This window comes from Pieris rapae, chromosome 15, assembly GCF_905147795.1.
Source record: "Pieris rapae chromosome 15, ilPieRapa1.1, whole genome shotgun sequence".
NCBI lineage: Eukaryota > Metazoa > Arthropoda > Insecta > Lepidoptera > Pieridae > Pieris > Pieris rapae.
The window spans coordinates 2,400,146-2,424,933 of NC_059523.1; the positions used below are offsets into that span (position 1 = coordinate 2,400,146).

General features: G+C 29.8%; 2 protein-coding genes across 3 annotated transcripts in view; both read right to left on the bottom strand.

Annotated features, from left to right (window-relative positions):
* Window positions 1–10,234, bottom strand: part of LOC111000453 (fatty acyl-CoA reductase wat) — a 42,097-nt gene extending 31,863 nt beyond the window's left edge. Inside the window, exon 1 of the mRNA XM_022269890.2 lies at window positions 10,129–10,234. The gene's annotated coding sequence lies outside the window, so the exon portion shown is untranslated. The remainder of the gene's footprint in view (window positions 1–10,128) is intronic.
* A 2,540-nt stretch (window positions 10,235–12,774) lies between these two features.
* LOC111000450 lies at window positions 12,775–24,388 on the bottom strand. 2 transcript variants are annotated; one of them, XM_022269883.2, is made up of 10 exons: window positions 23,909–24,388; window positions 22,469–22,604; window positions 20,260–20,392; window positions 19,405–19,793; window positions 18,162–18,262; window positions 17,572–17,655; window positions 16,703–16,759; window positions 16,360–16,437; window positions 15,893–15,972; window positions 12,775–15,139 (listed from the first exon to the last, which is right to left on the bottom strand). In XM_022269883.2, exons 1-10 carry the CDS (start codon window positions 24,117–24,119, stop codon window positions 15,116–15,118), a joined length of 1,293 nt encoding a protein of 430 aa, XP_022125575.2. In that variant the 5' UTR covers window positions 24,120–24,388; the 3' UTR covers window positions 12,775–15,115. The 2 variants fall into 2 exon arrangements, with proteins under 2 accessions (XP_022125575.2, XP_022125577.2); XM_022269885.2 differs by having other exon boundaries at window positions 23,921–24,383.
* Between the last annotated feature and the right edge of the window lie 400 nt (window positions 24,389–24,788).

The window sequence follows — 24,788 nt, forward strand, 5'->3', positions numbered from 1 at the left end:
TAGCTCCATACCCGACAATTTCTTCTTAAAAAATCCGCTATTACTCTAATAGGCTTACGTCCAAATGAATCAAAATATTCTCCAACTTTTTCGTGGTTGATATGAATAGCTACCCAATGAGATCCTGGTTGTGAGTCAGGGTCGAGATTGCATATAATAAATGTGGGTAAGTGTACGTGCATTGGTAGGCGATTCGAGGGGTACACGCTATACTGGATGCTGGGATGTATTTTATGGAGACTCATTTGCAGGTTTAATGTATTCATTTTTACTCCAACGCGTTTGACCTTCTACTCTTTGTATTTAACAAAAACGGAAAGGACCCTTGAGAATCACGTTGTGCTTACTTAGCAATTTAATACTGTCTTCGAAAACTATCGGAAGTTTATCAGAGCGAATTCGCAAAAGCGACATTAAATCCATAACTGTTAAGATACTTGTATATTTAGAAATAAATAGATCCGCTTACGTTCAATATTTATTCATGATTTGACAAACTTACAATATTTAAAAAATTACACAAACACGGATAAAATCATTACATTACTTATTGTACATACGTTATATGACTGTTGTATTATTAACAAGTTTGGTATAAAAAATAAAAACATTTTGATTACAATATACTATGATAAGAAATAACAATTATTTTAGTATTCAGAGAAACTTATTTTATATCAAAACATGACTTAAAATGAGTAGACATACTTTTATGATTGCATTAATTATGACAGATTCACATAATACTTTCTCTTTTCATAAAATACAAAAGTAGAAAAGTTGCAACGGAATGTAACAAAAATGAGATTCTGTAGTTGAAATATTATTATATTATCCCATACATTTTCAGATAATGCATCAGTCATACATAATAAAAACTTACAAAATGTGATGTATCCTAACTTTAGTGACAAAAATAGCATTTTTTCTTTTAAACATTATGTTTGGCGGTTAAATAGAAGCAACATTTACTAATAAAATGTATTAAAATAGACAGAAATTATAATAACATAGGGCAGGAGAAAGTAAATTAGATATTTAATTATAAACTATAAATTCTTGTTAAACAGTAAAAATATTAACAGGTTTAATGAAGATCTAAAACAATAACAATACTTGTCTTTTTAGTAATAAAAAATCAAAATTGTTATACAATTATAAGAAGAAACTAAAAAAAATTAAATACTATTACCTATTTTAACACCAACAATAAGATTTAAAATTTACATGTTGTCATTAATAAATATTTATCCTAACTATAATTTTTTCAGAACTTTACAATTACTTTTTTTTACAATTTAAAGCTAGTCATTTGTCAGGTTATAATTTTTATGATACATTGAATTCCTAATTACCCTAAGACCATAACTTTGATTACACTACTTATTTATTAATATTATGATACATTTATATATGATACAATTATAAATCTTAAATAATCCATAACACTAGTATTGGAATCTGTAATTAATTATTAACCATAAATATATTTATGTTGTGTTGTATAGATCTCTCAAAATCCTATAAGTAATTAAAATGTCATAGAACATAGACAAATCGAAAAGTGTATGTAGGTAAAACTCATGTGCGTATTCTAAAATATTTTATCTGAATTTTTTGGAGTTTAAATTATGTAGGTACTGATTTCGAATAAGCCTCTTAGACCTTTAATGTGAATAGTAGAAAAATAATAGCAATAGGTGAACAAACAGTCTACTAGTAATAAATAAGACGCAAATGTTGACGATTTGTTAACACAAAAATAATCACATAATCTGGAGTTCCTCTTAGAGTGGAATAATATAGTTTTATACACTTAATTAGTTCTTATAGTGTTTTAATGCCATCCACCAAATTAAAACTTACACAAACTACAAGGTACATACGCGAATGTAAATACAGATATTAGTTTTATAAACTGTTCTATTAAACTGGCATTATTACAAGAGTTACGTTTAATTTTGACAAAACTTTTGCTGGAAGTATGTACGAAATTTGTTTAAGTAATTTACTTTTTGAGGGATTCGTTATTTACTGATAAAATTTCTTCCAAATATTTAGAAGAAATCTTTGTATTGTAGGTAGTAAAAAAACTTAATGTTTTGAAGCATATAAAAATAATACTAATTCTTTTGTGAAATCCTTCAGTGTATATATTTCAAATTATTTTAACTTTATTGAAAGGTGTATGTATTATATGTATAACAATCTAAAAATAATCAAAGAAATACAAACAATTATTTCATTTAGGTTTGAAGTGCCACAAGTATTAATCATCATTTTTTAAATATATAGCAAACGAGCCTGCGGAACGTCCAGTAAGGGACGACTCGATTTATTTTTATATGTTATAGTAAAATTAAAAAAAGACAAATACCTTCCACAAAAACTGCATAATATACTTTAAAATCTTGTAATTGTCTAGAGGTAGCTTTTCGAGAATCAATATTTTCACCTTTCTTGCCTTCCTAGGTATTACCCAGGCTGAAAATATAAATTAAATACATTCCTTTAATTATGACCAACTTCATTAAAATTAGATTAACAATTCTACTCCTGTTTTGTACATATATTTTCTGTTAAGGAAAACTAATATTTTTATGCCAAGACAGAAATAGTTGTTTCCTAGAACTTTAGGACGAAACACGAGAGTAGTTTATTATTTTATATGAGTAAATATATTTTAGGGATTAACCTTAGCTTTATAGTATATACAAGTAAATACACAAATATACTAAACATGTATTTAGTAAAATCTGTAGCACATTTTAATCACATATTATTGAATTTTCCATCTATGAGTTTTATTCACTAATTGATTTAAATAAACTCGGTTATCATGTTATAAAAATGTAACAGATTTTAATGTATTGAAAACTACAAATAAATTTACTTAAAATATGCATAGATAACCTGCAAATTCTTATACCCACTAAGTACAATTATGATAGTATGTTCATAATACAAAAAACAAATTTTATTATTTCAGAAATAAATAACATAAAAAACCAAATTTTTTTATGACGTAGTTAGCAAATATGAAGGTTAGTAAATATAAATATTGGTTTTTTATGTTATTTATTTCTGAAATAATAAAATTTGTTTTTTGTATTATGAACATACTATCATAATTGTACTTAGTGGGTATAAGAATTTGCGGGTTATCTATGCATATTTTAAGTAAATTTATTTGTAGTTTTCAATACATTAAAATCTGTTACATTTTTATAACATGATAACCGAGTTTATTTAAATCAATTAGTGAATAAAACTCATAGATGGAAAATTCAATAATATGTGATTAAAATGTGCTACAGATTTTACTAAATACATGTTTAGTATATTTGTGTATTTACTTGTATATACTATAAAGCTAAGGTTAATCCCTAAAATATATTTACTCATATAAAATAATAAACTACTCTCGTGTTTCGTCCTAAAGTTCTAGGAAACAACTATTTCTGTCTTGGCATAAAAATATTAGTTTTCCTTAACAGAAAATATATGTACAAAACAGGAGTAGAATTGTTAATCTAATTTTAATGAAGTTGGTCATAATTAAAGGAATGTATTTAATTTATATTTTCAGCCTGGGTAATACCTAGGAAGGCAAGAAAGGTGAAAATATTGATTCTCGAAAAGCTACCTCTAGACAATTACAAGATTTTAAAGTATATTATGCAGTTTTTGTGGAAGGTATTTGTCTTTTTTTTAATTTTACTATAACATATAAAAATAAATCGAGTCGTCCCTTACTGGACGTTCCGCAGGCTCGTTTGCTATATATTTAAAAAATGATGATTAATACTTGTGGCACTTCAAACCTAAATGAAATAATTGTTTGTATTTCTTTGATTATTTTTAGATTGTTATACATATAATACATACACCTTTCAATAAAGTTAAAATAATTTGAAATATATACACTGAAGGATTTCACAAAAGAATTAGTATTATTTTTATATGCTTCAAAACATTAAGTTTTTTTACTACCTACAATACAAAGATTTCTTCTAAATATTTGGAAGAAATTTTATCAGTAAATAACGAATCCCTCAAAAAGTAAATTACTTAAACAAATTTCGTACATACTTCCAGCAAAAGTTTTGTCAAAATTAAACGTAACTCTTGTAATAATGCCAGTTTAATAGAACAGTTTATAAAACTAATATCTGTATTTACATTCGCGTATGTACCTTGTAGTTTGTGTAAGTTTTAATTTGGTGGATGGCATTAAAACACTATAAGAACTAATTAAGTGTATAAAACTATATTATTCCACTCTAAGAGGAACTCCAGATTATGTGATTATTTTTGTGTTAACAAATCGTCAACATTTGCGTCTTATTTATTACTAGTAGACTGTTTGTTCACCTATTGCTATTATTTTTCTACTATTCACATTAAAGGTCTAAGAGGCTTATTCGAAATCAGTACCTACATAATTTAAACTCCAAAAAATTCAGATAAAATATTTTAGAATACGCACATGAGTTTTACCTACATACACTTTTCGATTTGTCTATGTTCTATGACATTTTAATTACTTATAGGATTTTGAGAGATCTATACAACACAACATAAATATATTTATGGTTAATAATTAATTACAGATTCCAATACTAGTGTTATGGATTATTTAAGATTTATAATTGTATCATATATAAATGTATCATAATATTAATAAATAAGTAGTGTAATCAAAGTTATGGTCTTAGGGTAATTAGGAATTCAATGTATCATAAAAATTATAACCTGACAAATGACTAGCTTTAAATTGTAAAAAAAAGTAATTGTAAAGTTCTGAAAAAATTATAGTTAGGATAAATATTTATTAATGACAACATGTAAATTTTAAATCTTATTGTTGGTGTTAAAATAGGTAATAGTATTTAATTTTTTTTAGTTTCTTCTTATAATTGTATAACAATTTTGATTTTTTATTACTAAAAAGACAAGTATTGTTATTGTTTTAGATCTTCATTAAACCTGTTAATATTTTTACTGTTTAACAAGAATTTATAGTTTATAATTAAATATCTAATTTACTTTCTCCTGCCCTATGTTATTATAATTTCTGTCTATTTTAATACATTTTATTAGTAAATGTTGCTTCTATTTAACCGCCAAACATAATGTTTAAAAGAAAAAATGCTATTTTTGTCACTAAAGTTAGGATACATCACATTTTGTAAGTTTTTATTATGTATGACTGATGCATTATCTGAAAATGTATGGGATAATATAATAATATTTCAACTACAGAATCTCATTTTTGTTACATTCCGTTGCAACTTTTCTACTTTTGTATTTTATGAAAAGAGAAAGTATTATGTGAATCTGTCATAATTAATGCAATCATAAAAGTATGTCTACTCATTTTAAGTCATGTTTTGATATAAAATAAGTTTCTCTGAATACTAAAATAATTGTTATTTCTTATCATAGTATATTGTAATCAAAATGTTTTTATTTTTTATACCAAACTTGTTAATAATACAACAGTCATATAACGTATGTACAATAAGTAATGTAATGATTTTATCCGTTTGTGTAATTTTTTAAATATTGTAAGTTTGTCAAATCATGAATAAATATTGAACGTAAGCGGATCTATTTATTTCTAAATATACAAGTATCTTAACAGTTATGGATTTAATGTCGCTTTTGCGAATTCGCTCTGATAAACTTCCGATAGTTTTCGAAGACAGTATTAAATTGCTAAGTAAGCACAACGTGATTCTCAAGGGTCCTTTCCGTTTTTGTTAAATACAAAGAGTAGAAGGTCAAACGCGTTGGAGTAAAAATGAATACATTAAACCTGCAAATGAGTCTCCATAAAATACATCCCAGCATCCAGTATAGCGTGTACCCCTCGAATCGCCTACCAATGCACGTACACTTACCCACATTTATTATATGCAATCTCGACCCTGACTCACAACCAGGATCTCATTGGGTAGCTATTCATATCAACCACGAAAAAGTTGGAGAATATTTTGATTCATTTGGACGTAAGCCTATTAGAGTAATAGCGGATTTTTTAAGAAGAAATTGTCGGGTATGGAGCTATAATACAGCTAGCGTTCAGGACATCTATTCTGCCTTTTGTGGGGAGTATTGTGTAGTATATTTGTACTACAAGTTCTGGGGTTTCAGCTTGGAAGATTACCTCAGAAATTTTTCGTATGACTCGCCAAGAAATGACATGACACTAGTAAAGTTGTATTGTAACATAATGCAAATAAACACATAAAACACGGAAATCATATTTTTAATGTTCAGTAAATCCTTTTCCCATCTGTCCTGGTGCATTTGCAGGTAAATGCGCATGGTAATTTGCTAATTATGGATACGAAACTGACTCGGTGATTAGTAAATGAGGATTTGGACGAGACGTTACATTCTTATTATGAGGTGATTAGTAAATCGATTAATTTGCAACGTATAGCAAAACCTAACTTCGAAACAGAGAGAAATATCGCTTCGGGAGTGAGTGCTATCGACTCAGCACGGTCTGTTTAGTGGGGAAAGAGACCAAACTTTTTTTTTTTTTTTTTTTTTTAGTTTCGTGTCATACCGTGACGCTGATATTGGCCACCCACGCGGGGATTCACGGGTTCTGCCTCTTGAGGCAGAACCCGTGAATCCCTACTACTAACAAGTACAATGGAAGAGAGTAGTTAGAATAATAATATGAATTTAGCTGTGACCGACTTATCTTTTGAAGTGAAACTTCTTTAGAATCGTTGTGATTTCAAACCGGATGCAACGAAAAAGCGACAGTAAAAAGAGACAGAAACATTAATTCATATGATTTAACGTGGGAGAAAATGAGATAGATAAACTTCTTTCGAATCGTCGTGATTTCAAACCGGATCCAGCGGTAAAGAGAGACAGAAACATCAATTCATCATATGATTTAACGTGGGAGAAAATGAGATAGCAGGCATTATACAGCCTCTCTTTACTGCCGCTTTTTCATTTGATCGAATTTCAAACTTTCGATGTTTTAGTTTTTCCCAAATTAAAAATTTATATTAAACTTATAAATTAAAATTTATCATTAAAATATACTGTTTTAAAAGAACACACACATTTAGATAATGGAAAATGATTAATTTATATATGATTAATAATAAAAAAAATGTTTTTGAAGGTTTCACTTCTACCATGTGTGAATTGCACATATGTTTTTTATTTTATGTCTGACACATGGTTTCTCTATCGTACGAATAGTATTAGCATTAGCCAGCCAGTTTATTTAATGTTACAAACGCTACGGACGAATATCTGTCAGGCCGATAGTTAAACCGCTAGTTAAAAAAAATGTTTAGTGAAGAGGCTAGGCTATTGATTGAACGGCTAACTAAGTTGGCTTCGACATATCTTTATATTTAAAATTCTTCTGTGAGTGTGTATGTCACTGAACTTCTCTCAAACGACTGGACTGATTTTGATGAAATTTTTTGTGTGTGTTCAAGGGGATCTGGGAATGGTTTAGATTCACAATTTTGTCCGCTGTACAATGTTTTTTTAATTAATTTTTAATTTATTTTGAATGTTTTACATTGGATCCGACAGACGGCGCTACCATCGCAGTGTCAAATTTTAAATAATATTCGAATTTTAATTTTAGTCTTTCCCGACAGTTAGCGCTGCGATCAAATTAAAAAAAGTTTTGTTATCATTGTGTTATTGTAGACCATGTGCTGGATCGTTAGATATTGTCATAACATTTGAATAATAATTTTCATCAAAATGGTCCAGAATGTTTTAGCTTATTAAAAGTTTGAATTAAAGACGTGTAGACAGGTCAACGTCTGTCGGGTCCGCTAGTTTATACCTACATAATAATTGGCAGTTTTAATTTTTCACTCTATCTATGATCATTAACTTGACAGCTGTCAGTTTAATTGATATCAATATTGCAAAAAATGTTTACTAGCTGTATTTTTTTTCTTTCTTGGCCTTACTAGCAATATTGAATTCTGACAATCATTTTCTTCTTCGTTGTTTTCATGCAGAGCTACAAAGTACCAGCACTGTCACTACAAAAAATATACTTTTTATCTCGATTTCTATGACATCATGTATTAAGAGCAGAAAGAAATATTTTGTTGTCATATTCAAAAATAAAAATTGTTTTTTATTTCTAAACATATTATTTCTAAATAGTTAGTACCTAATCCATAGTTTAAACTACCTCTTGGATTAAAACGAAGACGCAATACTAATGACGTACCTTTGGTGCAAAGAAAATTTAAATAACTTTGCAATTCAATTTAGGTTAAATAGGTTCAATCTATTGTCTTTTATGTATACTTAAGGAAATTTCATGATTTCCATAGTAATGTATGTCATTAATAAGTAATTTGCCAAAAGTTCAGCGACTCAATTGTATACTGTAGTTAATAACTTTTCGGGTCTTTATATCTATTGAGAAATCGATTTTAATATTTTCTGTAGTTTAGTAAGCTATACAGGAAATGTAAAAAATCTTTTACTTGATGTTCGACTCCTGATTCTAGCGCAAAACTTGTACCTTAGTTTGATTATATTATTATATACAAAAGTATTCCTTAGATATACAATAACTAAAATCACAAATAGCACGAAGGTTGTTTATACAGAACTGGACAGATGTTTGACCACAATCCACCTGATGCTAAAGTGAGATGCGGACTATTGGAGGGCACGCCTTTCTAGGAGATTACTTAATTAACTGCCGCTTAAACACATATTAAACTGGGAAGGCGGAAGGCGTCTTTACAAGAAACGACGGTGATAACTAAATAGGTAACAATAAAGGGGTGAAAGTCCAGCGTGCTTCTAGATAAGCATTGTACTAATGAGCTCCCACAGTACTAGTTAAAAAAACGCTGTTTCGATAGTAAGTCCTGTGGACAGACCACCAATATTTTTTATACAAAAGCAAAGACATATAATGGCATTAACACCATTTCGTCGTTATGACTTAGAACCATAGAGCAAGATATATGTATGTGACTAGGAACCATTCTCTTAGGTCACAACTAATAGTAGTCATAGTTTTCATATATAATTATTTAAGTAAATTAAATATATATTTATATTGTTAATTTGTAATTTTGACTTTCAAATGTGCCTTTAATAAGCCTAATTGATTTTGAAAAGTTTTGACTGGTATAGCAATACCTACTCATAGCAATAAGAACCGTAACCTATGTGTTTTGTGAGTGAATTTTGGCATTTATTAAAGTACACCATATAATATAATGCATTTTTTTGAGCAATTGAGACCGATTGAGATAGAGGGAGAAAGGGAGATCGAGAAAAAAATATCCGCTATTGGTTGATGTATTCGTTTAGTAGATACACGCAATAAACGCAGTTTTATTATTTATTTAAATTATCATTAGCACGTATACAGTGCGTAAACAGTTTGTATATAGATATACAAACACATGGAGTGATCATATACATGATCATCTATTGGGGCTTTTACCTTAGTAATAATTAACTTCCAAAGAAGTTTCACTTCTGACATGTGAACTTTGTACGCACGCTTTTTTTTACAGATACATAGACTGTTACAAATTTAAATTGAAAATGCATAGCTGGTTACGTTAGTAATTTCTTCATCAATATTGCTTCTGTATGCAATTTTCTTTAACTTTATCAAACAAGGCGCTGTTTCAACCTTCATATCACGTAATATTAACCTTAAATACAAGTCAAACGAAAGAAGGAAGACTTCATAGTTTTATTAGTTTTTGTACAAACTCCGGCTGAAAATTAATTTAATTTGCGCAATCAAATTGTAAATAAAATGCAAATAGTTACTTAAAATTTTTATTATTTTATAGGGTTTTGTATTTTTTTGAATGTGTAATGATTACAAACGAATTAATGCGATAATATTGAGCTTATATCAAATCAAAATATAATTTAACTGCCACTTCTCAAATCAATACCATACAACGGACGAAAAGAAACGGATACTCTGTCATACTTTTAAATAAAGTATTTTTACAATATGTTTTCAGCAACGATTATAATATCATACTCTTTATCACACTAAACTGTATATATTTTCACGTGCGGAGACTATATTTAATATTGAAACATATATACATAGTTACTTACCTGTTTTTCACTGAAACCCACGTCTCTCACAATACAAATGACAATTAATACTGTATCGAACCTCGATTTTAGTTCCATTTGAATATTAAAACAATTCGACGCCAAAGTTCAAGCAATTCAAAGCAATACGTAATAATACTAACTTTAAACCGCGTTCTTACTTATTAAAACATTAGCGTAAAATGTAGTCTATGACTTTAAACGAAAATCTTTTTTCGTATGATCGAAAACCACGATTCTCACTACTAATAGAAAATATATCCAGTCGTACACTACCTACTCAAATGTTTCATCCATTTGATTTGGTTTGGTCATAAAATTCTTTATTTAATATATTTAAAAGCTAAGTGATATAAGTAATATATGCTAGGGTATTCAAAACTTACTACCTAACTAACAGTAATAGTAAACTTTCTCGCTGTGGAATCCTGAAGAGCACTCGACTCCAGTTATGTAAATAGTATCAAACATTTGCGTTTACTTAAACGCACACACAACGCACGGGCAACAATGACACTTATATATATATATACTTATAACTTACGTACATAATAAGATAGACACGGCGGAAGAACCCCGCGAACTTTTGTTTCTCCCTAATGTTATATGTACTTAGCCAATCTTTTTGGTGCATACCAACATGGAACATTTTGATATGCCCCAGAGACTGTTCGGTTTTCCGGAATGTAAAACTCTTCAGGTGTTTCAGTGATGTTTTTTCTATATAAACCTCAGAGTTCAAGACATAAGTTTTAAATTAACAAATAAAAAATAGGGCTTGATTGTAGACGAGTGAAAATTATGGGTTGTGTCATAAAAAAATAATAGCAATTTTTTTTATTTAAAATATATAAATTAAAAATGTAGGGGTGGACATTTAGGGTTATTAAAAATATGATTTCGTATTCGCAGACCTAAGCGATATGCACACTAAATTTCACGAATATCTGTCCAGCCATTTCGTAGGAGTTTAATTACAAATACCGTGACACGAGAATTTTATATATGTATTAGATATAATAAAACTGTAAATGTGTATGTCACTGAAATTCTCTTAAAATGCCGAACCGATTTGAATGAATATTTTTGGTTATTTATTTTATTGGAGATAAGATCGGCTGGACCGATCTTAGTTATCTCTTTTATTGTTGATTCTTCTCCACTCAGAATAGCAGAATCAGAAATAAAGTATTGGCTTAGTTATGGAATGACAATAAATATATTCATTAATATAACGAATGCAAACAGCATGTGGTGGAATTCGTGTCAGTTCAATTTCCTATCTTGAGGTAAATGAGGAGATTCATAACCAGGCTTTGATCGAAGACATGTGTTTCATCATCAATAATTTTGAATATAAGTAAGTTTTTTAACAGGCAGTATCGCAATAATAGACATTTAGGCGGAACGAAGTTATCCGGGGCAGCTAGTCATTGATATGTTGTAAATACTTTCCATTATTTTTGTTTTGTTAATAATTTACTACCACATTTTCTACCACAGACTACACAACAATTTTAAGAACAAAGTTAAAGCTATTGACAGATGGACGGATCACAGCGAACGCCTTTGGGATCGGGTGTATTGAAACGGTCTTTTAGCACTTAGGAACAATGCCGTTCGAGTATAGATACCGGAAAAGGCGCGTTAAAATCACCCATAAGATATACTTACCCATAAAAAAACTACCCATGTGTAGGGTATTCGATTTAGGGTCCTTCAAGAAAAGAGCATACCAATTCTTAAAAGGCAACGCACTCGCGAGCCATGGCATTGAGTGTCCATGGGCGGCGGTATCACTTAACATCAGGTGAGCCTCCTGCCCGTTTGCCCCCTGTTCTATTTAAAAAAAATGGATGTCCAAGGAATATAAAGCATAACTTCAGGCATCGTATCACACTGCAATATTGTCGTTTGTATGCATAACAAATTCACTTTTGTATGCATGATTTTATATGTAATGATTATCGAGCATGTAAATGCGCTTCTGACGAGTACTTGAGTGTTAATTTATTTATACACTTAGCTACGCGGTGACACTGTATGGTTTCAATTCTCAGCATATCCGCAATATATGTAAATATTACCTTTTTGCTACCTCAACACGTATGACGAAACATATGGAAATTGCTAAATAAATAAAGATCTGTGATATTTTTACTTGTTGTACTGACCTGCCTTAAATCCAGCGGCATATATACAGACAGAAACGTATATTGTTGGCCAAAAGATACTAGACTATACTCAATTCATATTACTTAATTTATATTACTAATATTCTCGAATTCATAAGATTGTTAAACGCCCAAACCCAACAACCTATCTCAATCCATTTTTGACCATCTTAGATATCCTTATTCAAATATTGATAAAATTTTTGGAATGGGCCAATAACCAGTAGACGGATTGATATTAGATAGGAGATCGATCGACTGTCACGGTTTGATCTAAAGATTGTTTTAAAACTGAGATCATGGATTATTGGGTTCGGGAGTAAATCGAAGTAAATAATGTTAGAGAAATTAAATTTCTTACCTCAGTATTACCATAAAAGTCAATATTAATAACAGACGACCAGAATACATTTACCGCGATGTTTCAAATTGTTTATTCTGCTCCCAATACTAGCATATAAATAAAACAAAATGATTTTCAAATTATTTATTTCAAATGGCCACTGACGTAAAAAATATGTAAACAAAAAATTCTAGCGCGTAACATCTTAACTATCTTAAACTACAAGTTCATAAAATAATTTTCTTTGATAAATATTGTACTCTTCATATAACCAACTTAAAATTAAATATTTCTACGTATTTGTGTCCGGGTAAATAGCATAAAGTCAAACCAATTCTGTTTTCAGCACACTTAACATTACGTAAAATCGATGAGAGATACCAAACAAATACTCACACGTTGTTTCGAATCCCATTTATAACAAACAAGAACTCTACTATGCTACCAGAGACTATTGACAGTTGACACAAAGGTAAATGTCAAATAAATGACAATAAGTGATTGGAACACCGAGAATGCAGTTCGCGCCTAAAAATTCTCGTTCGAAATATTTAAAACAAAACAAATATGTTATTAAAATTAAATTTTAAAAATCGTAAGTTGGAAATATGAAGATGTCAAATCCGGGATGTCCTGTCCTTTAAAAATTGACAGCTGGTAACTTTACAAATATTCACAGATAATTCGCATATTATCCATTTATATAAATATTATAATCAGTAAATCCAGAGTATATATAAACAGAATTTTACTTTATAAGCTACCAAATAATAAATTATAACAAAAAAAAAAACATTTAGTTCCCACACGACGCAAGCAAAAAATCCCTTTTTCTTGCAATCTTTTATACATAGAGTAAAATTTATTAGCTTTGGTCTGTGGATTTTTAATCATTGATTTTTCATACTGAAAATATATTCAAAATTATCTATAGTATCTAGACAGTAAAGTAAAAGCTATATATTTGACGGATTAGTACACAAGTCAAGAATAATTTGATGAAGTTGATTTAAACTAATCTCTTTCAACGCCGATCTACAATTGATCTAATCTTTAACAATTCAGAATGATTTTAAGCCCGCGTCGCATCTTTTTATTAAGAGAACTTTCAATAAAAATAAAAAATAAAATGTTTTAAAAACAGAAAACTTGCAAAATATGTGCGTTCACAATTGTACTCGATTATAAAATATATAAAATAACAGCACCAAAAAAAATATCAACTCCAAATACGCCAAAAAAATAACTTAAAATATATTAATTTTTCATATTTACATGTGGTCTAAAACTTTGGCAAGATTTAAAAAATTTAGTTCATTCTTGTGACAATACTTAATCTAAATTTATACATTATTCTTAAATTCGATATATCACCGCCCAGGTGTACTCTTCCATAAGACGCATCATTTATGATACAGCATTTTTGTAAAAAAAAGCTATAAATATTGCCATCTCACACAACCGAAAAATGCTAAGTCAAAAATGATGCCAGCATAAAAAATGCAATAAGAATCTAACTGGTAACTATATATTTATTAAAATTGCCCGTGAAGCACTGTACACGTAATAGAAATGAAACTTTTTAAAAACTCAGTGTTTCCTATTTGTATCACATTTTTTTTTTATTAAGAAAATTCCAATTCGTTCCAATTCGTCACACGATTATTACCTTTATTAGAATAATACGTAAAATTAAATATAGGTATATTGTTGATTTTACATTTCGGCTCACATAAAATTTTTGTTTACTATAAGAACCTAGTCGTGTAACAATATCTTAAAAAATTCCATTTCATATATATAAAACAAGACTTATTATGCTTTATGTAAATAAAAAATGGCACCATAATGCTAAGCTGCAAGGGAGACTCTGTAGTTTATGGCATTTCTAACACCTTTGGTTCTCCCTTAACAGATTCGCTAGGCCTTCAAGTCGGTGACATTGACATCTGTCAACGTCTATCGTAGAAAATGCAACGTTCATACTATTACTTTTTCTATAAAATAAAGATGTCTTAGGATATCGGTTAAATAAAAATATTTTATTTAGGACGTAGCAACGACAAACAAATTATTATTTTCAAATGTTCTGTAATATTTTTATCTTGATGATGGAAAGAATACTACAAACTTTCAGCAACATAACTATGATTTTACGTAATACATATATATTTGATATAAACATCATAGCTACGTCCTTGTATAAAAATTGATCCCCATACATTTAATTACATTAAACTATCATCTATGTATATCACACAAAAAACTTAAGAGATTAAAGTCTGACAAGATTGGCCTTAAATAAAACATACCAAAGACAACTGACCCGGAAACTAAATTTGCCACTGTATATACACGCTTACAAATGTGTGCAAAACAAAGCCTAATATGTATAATTAAAGATGGTGGAATGCTGTACAATTTGAAGAAAGGAAACCAAATCAGTCAGACAAATTCCGAGGAATGACTTTCACTGAAGGATTCGCGATAAATCCTGGAAAATAGAAATATGAAAATTACTTTTTTCTTAACAAAAAAATCTATACTGCGCCGGCACTGTGTAAAGTCATATACAAACTCCGGCGTTTTTCGATCCATAGCCCTGATGTCACAGCCTCACGCGGTACAAAAACTCAACATTGACGTCGGGATCGCAAACGCTAATATAAAGGAAGTTACATAGCACCGGCGCTAAAACTAAAAACGTTTCGTTACTACACGCACAAATCAACTTGGCACCTGATTTGGCGATGACATTTGACAAGGTGCCTTGTAAACTTCTGCGTGTAATAGTTTGAATTTAGAAAGAAATGTGACAGCCTTATTTGATGATTAAATTTTTAAGTAAAAAAAAGTTTCAGTTAGATAAGTATTTTATCTATGACATTTCTTACCATAGTCTGAACTATAGAATAAAAATAGCGTATACTGTTTACTAAATTATTTGGTTTAAAATCAAAAAAGCACGCCAATTATTCTTCTGTCAAATTTCACACAGTACGTCGCAATAAAACCTGTCTCTGATTCTGAGTTGATTAATCCGCGAAATACTAATGTGGAACCTTATCAAATAATATTTTGACTCAACATCAAAATTGTATTAAAACATTCTTAAAGATTATATGAAATTACTAATTATAATAGTTATTTAATTAATTGAATTAATGTGAAAAAATCAATAATTTTGCAATGGTGGCCCGGCGCATTAGCAATTTGCAGTAGCATTTATCTAAGAAGATTTTTTTACCTCATACCGATGCATTAGTGGTGTAGTGGTACACTGATTGTTGTCACTGTAGAAGAATGGTCGCTTCTTTGTGTTTTGCCCTACAAAATAAAAATAGTTTGACACTGCCTAAATTGTTAATTTCCAGAGACTATAGAAACTTCTAAGCAAAATTAGTTAAAACTCCTTGGAATTTAAACTTCTATTGTGAAGATACGTTGTTTGCGATTTGAGATTTTTTTAATTTCAACATTGTGTATTTTAATTATACGTAATTAAAAAATATATAAAAGAAACAAGTCGGTGCCAAAGGATTTACAGAAAATATTTTAAAGGATATACGTTTTTATCCCTCATCAAGAATGACATTCATGTATATTTTTTTTATTTATATAATTCCAATAGTTTTCTTGCATTCTTAACAACAAAATTGATGAAACAAAATAAATTTGTTTTTTATATAATAGAGAGGAATCAACATTACTCACATAACTGTGCGTGCGCCGCTAAAGCGTTCTGCTTCGCGATCAACAACTCAGGCCCTGGTCGACTTATGTACAATGGATCTAGAAATACGTATTAAATTTGCGGCTTTTTAGAAGATAATAAACAAGAGAAAAAGGAGATTTTCCTTAAAATCAGTAAATATTTAGTTATAGTCACTTAACCCAAAGATCGTGCGTTCCAACCCCGATGCGCCACACTTTTCTTTCTAAGTTAACATTTGTATATAAGTACGTTAAAGGAACCGAAAAGATCCATAAAATCAGGCGCAGTACGCTAATCTACTTAAGTTTTAAACCGGTAAAAGGTTATTTATATGTCAAATACCTGGTATCTGATCATGTGTGGTGAAAAATTGCTGAGACTGCATTACTGTTTCGCTGCCTGAAAGTTAAAAAAGTGTACTTCAGTTTCTATAACTATATTTTAAAGTTGCCAACTAACAAATAATCCAACTAACAAAATATTATTTGTTAGTTGGCAACATTTCCAAAGCAGGTTGTCAATGACTTGTAATTTTTTTTTAAGAGAATTCCATTTTTGAACTCAAAAATTTAAGTATAACCAGGCGGTATAGTCCAAAGACTTTAGCTTGGCTGGATAGCGGAAATAAAAACCTTTCATATTATATCATATAATAGTATGCAATAATTTTGTGGTAATTACTTTTATGATATTAAAAGAACATTTAACAAAAGAAGAAGATAAAAAGTGATAATTATATCCATCACCAAACTATAAACAAATTTGCTCCTTTGCAGAATAAAAATAAATTCTGAATGCAATTGCAAAAAAAATCCATGTGTACTTATAGACACGTATTGGAAGTTATAATTTGTTGGCGTAACAAGATAAAAATCTTTTTAAATTGTTTATCTTTCGTCCCATTTTACTTTTTTAGAAAAAACGACACTAACAAGATAAAAATCTAGAAATGTTATAGCTAACTTCAATGTGTCGGTTTTTTGTGACTGAGAATCTATTTTGATCATTTTTCCCAATCGCGCCAAAAGAATGTAATTTCGCTGTGAGAACTCGATCCATGAAAAAAATTATCTCTTAATATCATCATCAATACTTCGTTCAGTAAAATTTAAAGATATAACATTTAAAAATTGTCCCATATTCTAAACTTATTTACTCCATACTTTCTCTCTGTCTGTCTAGACCACGCCCCTCAGTATATAAATACTCACCATTGTTATTACTATTTTCCGGTTCCTGTTTGACTTCTTCTTCTGTCTGTTGCATAATGCTTTGATTCTCGTATAATGGGTCTTCTGAAAAATGTTTGAAAATTCATTTCAGCACAATGGCTTAATAATATTAAAAGAAAAAAAAAATTGTTTGAAATAGTGGAAAAGTGTTAGTGCACGTTGGTAAGTGCTTAAAAGTGTGAACTGGATAAGAGTGTCTACCACTCAATAGAGACTGTAAGTAGTGTTTTTGTACACTTTCATATGGTTAATATCTTTATAATAGATTATGTTAGATCTTAACTACTAATTAGTTTTAGTTAGTTTTATTTTACATAGACATAACATTCACTACTAACCAAATAAAAACGAAAAAAACATTTAAAAAAATTAGAGATAATATTTTTTTCTTTTAAAGAACGTACCTTACGTTTTATCTTTAAAAACTTAAATTGAATATATTAAAAATAGTTTCATTAATAGGCTTTTAAATCTTAATTTTTTTAAATGTCATTCAGTGACATTTTTTAAACTTTTAATTTATAAAAATATTATATGAATGTGTCATTAAAATATTTTGCCATACTTACCAGCTCTCTCCTTGCCTTCAAAGAATTTGTCTTCCTCTGTATACACCTCCACTTCTTGCTTTATATGATTCTCGTCGAAGAAATTCTGATTTTCATTCATTCTGAAATATAAAAAATAATTTGTTCAACATCCTTTATTTAGTTAGCCAGAGACTATAGAAATTGCGCTTAAATAGAAACTCCTTGCTGTTAAAGTTCTATAACCTGTATCGTTTATAAAATAAAAACTCACTATTAGTGGTACAGGACTCTGAAAAGGCTCGACTCATTTTAATGATTTTTGTAGTATGTATTATTATTATGTATATAAACTAGCTTAAAAGGTGATGGGCGCGTATTTTAAGATTTGGAGAATTTTTTTTTGAGGTTTTTTTTTAAATTTTAAGGAAAATCTTCAACATTACATTAAAAGGGATCTTTTTAGGATTTGCGGTAAAGGTCATACAAAAAATAGTTAAAAGAAATAGGTAGAAGTATTTTATCATTCCAGTTACCAATACCATTTACGTAAGCTATTTAATTCCTCCGACGACTATATCGGGAGTCGGGGAATTATATAGAAAATTTTTATAAAAAAAAAACGAGGGGCACACCTAGTCAATATTATAAAATTGTTTCCACGAGATGATGATAAACTCTTGTTCGATTTAAAAATAGTTTCGTCATTTTGTCTTCGTAAAGTAGGTATATGTAGATAAGATTAATTTTTATTTTGATAGTACTATACGAGTAAAATTTTAATAATGTTTCAAACTTAGACCTAGATAGGGATGCATATATATATAGATGCATATATGCATAATTTTTTTTGCGGCGATTTTTATTACAGATACGATATTTTTCAAATTTCACGCTTAAAAGTAATGTACAGGTCTTATACAGACTTTCGAATAGACTTTCTCCCTAAAACATGAGAATGCTATACAGCAAAAATAGTTTTTAAACAAAAATCTTATCAACGTTTATTTGATTTATTGACAGTTATTTATATTATTTTAATATAATTATTACTCTTAATTTTTTATGACTAAACCTTTAATCTTACTCAAAGTTTGTGACTGTTTATGTTTTTTAATGAAATTAAAAACTAACCAAACTGGATATAGGTAATTTATATTATTTTTATTTAAACTTACTAAGCATTAGTATCGGTATCGGTATCGCCGATATTTCTATAGGAGTATCGACATCGGTATTGTATCGGCAAATATTTGTATCGATGCGAGGAAGACGAGGAACTCACCTATGTTGTTCCTGTAACATCTGTATATTTTGTTGTTGATTCCTCAACATCTCAGCACTATCCTGATAATAGAGGTCATAATCCATCTTCTGAAAGACATCCTTCCCAAAACTTTCCTGACTTTTCTCTTTTGAAAAATCTACAGTTTTCTGAAAACTGTCAAACGTACTGCTCTTTCTCTCCAACGCATATTTTTCTGCTTCTTTATTATATTCCTCTGTTGTCTGTGGTAAATACTCTTTGTTTTTTAAATAGTCGTCTGGATACACATATTTGGGTGATTCATATTTGATGGGACTTTCGTCATCTGTTAAGGGATCCGTTTGCATTATTGCATCTTGTGTTTTTGGTTTCTCAGGAGAATTTAAACCTTGCAGGCGGCTGGCTAACTAAAAAAACAGTAGAAACCTAGTTATAATGACATTAGATATACATTTAATTTATTATATTAACATTTAATTTTTTAAAATGTATTAAATTGTATATAGGCAATGAAAAAGGTACATAAGATTGATTAATTAACAAGCACAATCAGTATGTAAGTGTCAAAATGTAATTAAAAACAAATTATATATAACGTCATAATGTATAGAATACATTGATCATCTAAAATCTAAATGCAACAGTTTATACATATTAACAAATATGAGCTAGAAGCACAGCAAGTGTGGATTTTTTTCTAATTAATTGATTAATTAGTTCCACATTTCTTTGTTAATTTACTCCTTCACATCTCCTGTTTATCACCATAGATTTATAGAGTTGTTAACAAGAATTTAAAAAAAAGAAGAGTTTTACCACTTAGCATCTGCCAAAGGCTGGTTTTTACCTTTTTTTTATACTTTAAATACTTACTATAGACGATTGTGGTGCAATTGCTCTTTGTGGTTCTGTATTTGGGTCTGGGCTCATCAATTCTGTCTTCACAGTTTGACTTCCCATTGACAACTTCTCTGTTTCAATAGAGTAGTATTCTTGGTGACATTGGCTGTTAAGGAAATATCAAGAACATAAGGGACTTTATTATACCTAGGTAACACTGAAAATGTTTAGAAAGACAAAAAACGGCTTAATGTAGAGTTGCCAATACTTTTATTGGTTTTCGAAGTAATCTCCGTTCCTCTCTACACATTGTCGCATTCGATGGAACCACTAAGAAAAGCAGTGGGCCTATTCCTTAGGGGTCTCTTCTATGGTATTTTCGTACGCTGTCAACGCATCTTCAGGGCTCGTAAAGCGAATACCTCGAATTTTACCTTTAGTTCTTGGGAATAAACGAAAGTCGCAAAGCGCCAGGTCAGGACTGTTTGGCGGATGACTCATTATTCCGACACTTAACAGTCCGCTTTGCGGAATGCGGTGAAGCATTGTCGTGGTGAAGAAGGATCCTGCTTCGAGGGCGCTGTTGTCGAATTTTTTCCAAGACAACAGGCAAACAGCGATTGATATACCAGTCTGCAGTAACTGTCCTTTCATTCTCTAGCACAACGAACGCTCACGAAATCACCTTTCCGACCAAAGAATTAGGCAATCATCTTTTTTCCTTGACTTCACCCACTGCGCTGATTGTTTTGCTTTCGGATACTTAGCAATATAGCTTTCGTCCTGTGACGATGTCAAATACAGCGGCGTCCATGCGTCGGGATGTCTCTCTCCCTAAAATATAGCGAGGGGGCCGATGGCTGGCCATGCGTCGTACTCGTGAACGGGTGCTACTTGTGGTGACTGACTGTGAGCTTTATATAAGTGTAACCTGTTGTGGATGCATCCAGTGTGTTTGTATTTGTTTTATTTTTGACTTTGTTTTTTATTAAGGATGTCTCTGTTTGGTTTCCCAATAAATAAATAAATAAATAGACTGGTCGTACTTTCTAATTCGCGTATGCGGTGATATTGGTTGTTTATACTACGTATTTATGTGTTGTTCTCACGAGTATGTGTGCGTGCTCCTATTTCACCATGAATCCTGCTGATAGAGGACAATCTTTGTTTTTAATTTATTTTATTATTCTTTATTACTCAAGATGTCATATGGAACATGGTGTAATGGTTGCAGCTCCTTACATTGTGTAAAAAAACTTGGCGATTAAAAAGAGTGGCGGAGTTTATTGCCAGTTCTTCTCTTCCGTTCCACGCCCTTGATTTGAGAACTGGCAGTAAATGTAAAATTAGAATCATTTAATGTATATTCCTTTTTTTTGACGTTCATAAGTGTACATTATGTTACCTATATGAATAAATTATATTTGTTTGTTTGTTTGTTTGAAGCACTTGAGTCACAGTCGTTGAACTTATCTAACATTTGGCGACACAAGTCCATGCAAAGGTGTTTCTGGCCGTCGGTTAAAGTATAGGTAATCCATATCCACCTGGTACAAAGCTTCCTGATGCCTAAATGTTCGTGTAATATTTTGTTGTTTAACTCATAGCAATGCCTAGGCTTACCAGTATCTGCTGATAGGTCACTCTTTTATCTTCCTCAATCATGCTTTGCAGCACTGATGTTATCTTAAGTAGTCGCTATTAAAAGAAGTCCCACAAGCAGATCATCATTGAGATTGTTACGTCCACGCTTAAACTCGTGAAACCAATTGTAAATAGTGGCACGAGATGAGGCTTCATTACGAAATGCTACTCGCAGCCTAACAAAGCTAAAACTATGATGTGTTGTTGCAAAAGCCCACAACAAAACCCATAATAAATCACTGACCGAAAATATTCTCGCATCAGGTTAATTTTCACTTGTAACAAGAGTTTTAGATTTGCCGCCAACTCACAAAAGCAAATGACAAAATGAATGTATGCTCTTTTCTTAATTTTCTTTTTAAATTTTAGGGTCTGGTAAGTGGTAACCTTTAAGCCAAGTCTTATGTACATAAGTTTTACCAAAGAGTTCAAAAATTGTAATTCAAAACATTACTTGTAAAAACAACATAATTTAAATACCTCAATTTAGCAATAAACTATTTAAAATAAGAAAACCATCTCAACCCATTTGCTTTCAAGTCGTCAAAAGATGAATAAATATAATACTGGCTCCAACAACCATAAACCAGAAACCTACCTGTTCTCATCCTTCTTATCGCCTTTATATTTAACACTTGTCCGACTCTTACGAATAACCATAACTGTGCCATCTGGATTTAGTTTTGGTAAATTCTGTGTGGGTACTGCGTCTTTGCTCAACGTCTTCCATTGACCTTAAAAGGGCATTATTTCATACAGATATTATATTTGACATTTTTAGTACCATAAGAAGCACCAAATTGTATTATTATAGCTGTACATTTGTAGTACACAGGAAAATATAAGTTACCATTAAAACTTTTTTTCTATTGGTAAATTAGATACATTGCATCAGTAACACACATTACACACATGAAAGTAATAGAATTTTAAAGAATGTTAACAACTGTTTACTAGCATATTTCAAAATAATGAGAATTGTATTTGTGCACATTAGTTATGTGTTTACTTTCACATTGTGCCCAATAATTATAATATATATATATATATTATAAATTTGATAAGCTAAGAGATTTCTATATCAATATTTATTTCCATACAAAATCATTGGTAACTTGAGAAAATATTATCCAAAATAATAACATGCAACATAGCCAAGATAAGATAACTCATTATATAATAAAATACAAAATATAATTTATCAGCTGTATGTTTTAAATAAACTTAACTGCTACAGGTAAGAAATTCATGATATTTAAGATTAATAAATTCCTTTATTTGCATTTAATACTATTATTTATTTTATCATATTAAATGGTAATTGTGATTTTTTATACTAAGTACTTTACATTTATTTAATTAGTCAATTAATCAAGAAATTTACCTAAGCAAAACTTTAATTCTTATATAGAGAATTAACAATAGTGATATAATGTACATGACTCATGTAATAGGGAAACACCCTGATTAGATTTTATACTCTATGAGAGCAGGAAAATATTAACATATTTTTATAATGACTTTTATGTGTAGCATTTAAACCTACAGAATTAATTAGTATCTAATAAGTAATCTTTATTTCTACACTATTTTAATTATTTTTTTGACCATATAATAGTTTTTTTGTAAGAAAAGGCCCTAAGCATTTCACATTGACTTTTAAAAGCCTATATGACTAAACTTACTATAAAACTAAATATTTTGATTGCATTTCATTGGCAAATTAATAGGAGAACAACATTTCTATTTCTTAGTCTATTTAGTTTTTAGTAGAGATAACATTTAAAAATTAAGACTATGTTTTCATAAAAACGTAACAATTGGATTTAAATTTAAGTAAAACAAGAAGAGGAAAATAGTCATATAAAAAGCTAAATCGTATGATGAATTCCAATTATAGACATCGAAAAAACGGAGAATTATGAAAGTCAACATGCATAAAGGGCAAATAAGTTTTCAAATGTCGACAACACGAATGCGTCATAAACACTAAGAATACAATAAAATAAAGCAAATACTTTGGAAAACCCCAAAATACCTTTATTCTTACCCATTGTAGTGACATTGTAATCCGCTTGAGTAAAATGTAAACTGCACACCTTAGAATATTTTGTTATTGGTTTCATTCGTTTTAAAATAACATTCCATTTCAGAGCCATTGCATCGTCGCGGGGAAATCGGTGGAATTTCACGTTCTTCGTCTTGCCGGCCAACGAAGTGCATTGTGGAACAGTGCAATAATAACCCATGTTATCAACAATAATAATTCTTTGTTTTGAACCTTTCACTATAACACTACCTACTATTTTTCTCCTGTATAACAAAACACAAAATCTAACCTGACGTCAAAACATAAGTTTTGTTAGAATACTTTTTACGTTTATATTAATTAAAATCATCACAAAACAGCCTTGAAAATTTTGACATAAATGTTCACCTTTTTTCCTTCACTTTTTCACAATGGCTGATGTTTTTTTTAATTAACTACAAAGGCTATAGATTCAATTCCAAACAGATCATAAATTCTACGAATAATATTCATTCATTATATTATACAAAATATTTTCATTTTGAAATTAGGGGCAGAAAATGAAGTTTCTTAAACTGAATAAGATAATAAAATATAGTTTGACATATTTATTCTAGTAGTAGTTAGTAGTATTTTTATAATGATGTGATTAATATCGCAGGTATCCATACTACATATAAATTATAAATATTTATTATATTTATGCGCTCTGAGGGATAATAAATCATCGGGCTGGGTTATATCAAACATCAATCAGATTATTAGATATTTAATCTGACTATAAAACATTGATAAATATACTGCCCGCACAGTGCTTTTCGTATTTGGATCCTAGTGTAACCCTATACCTAACCTATTAAGCATACTAGTCTGTGGACTGTACATTATA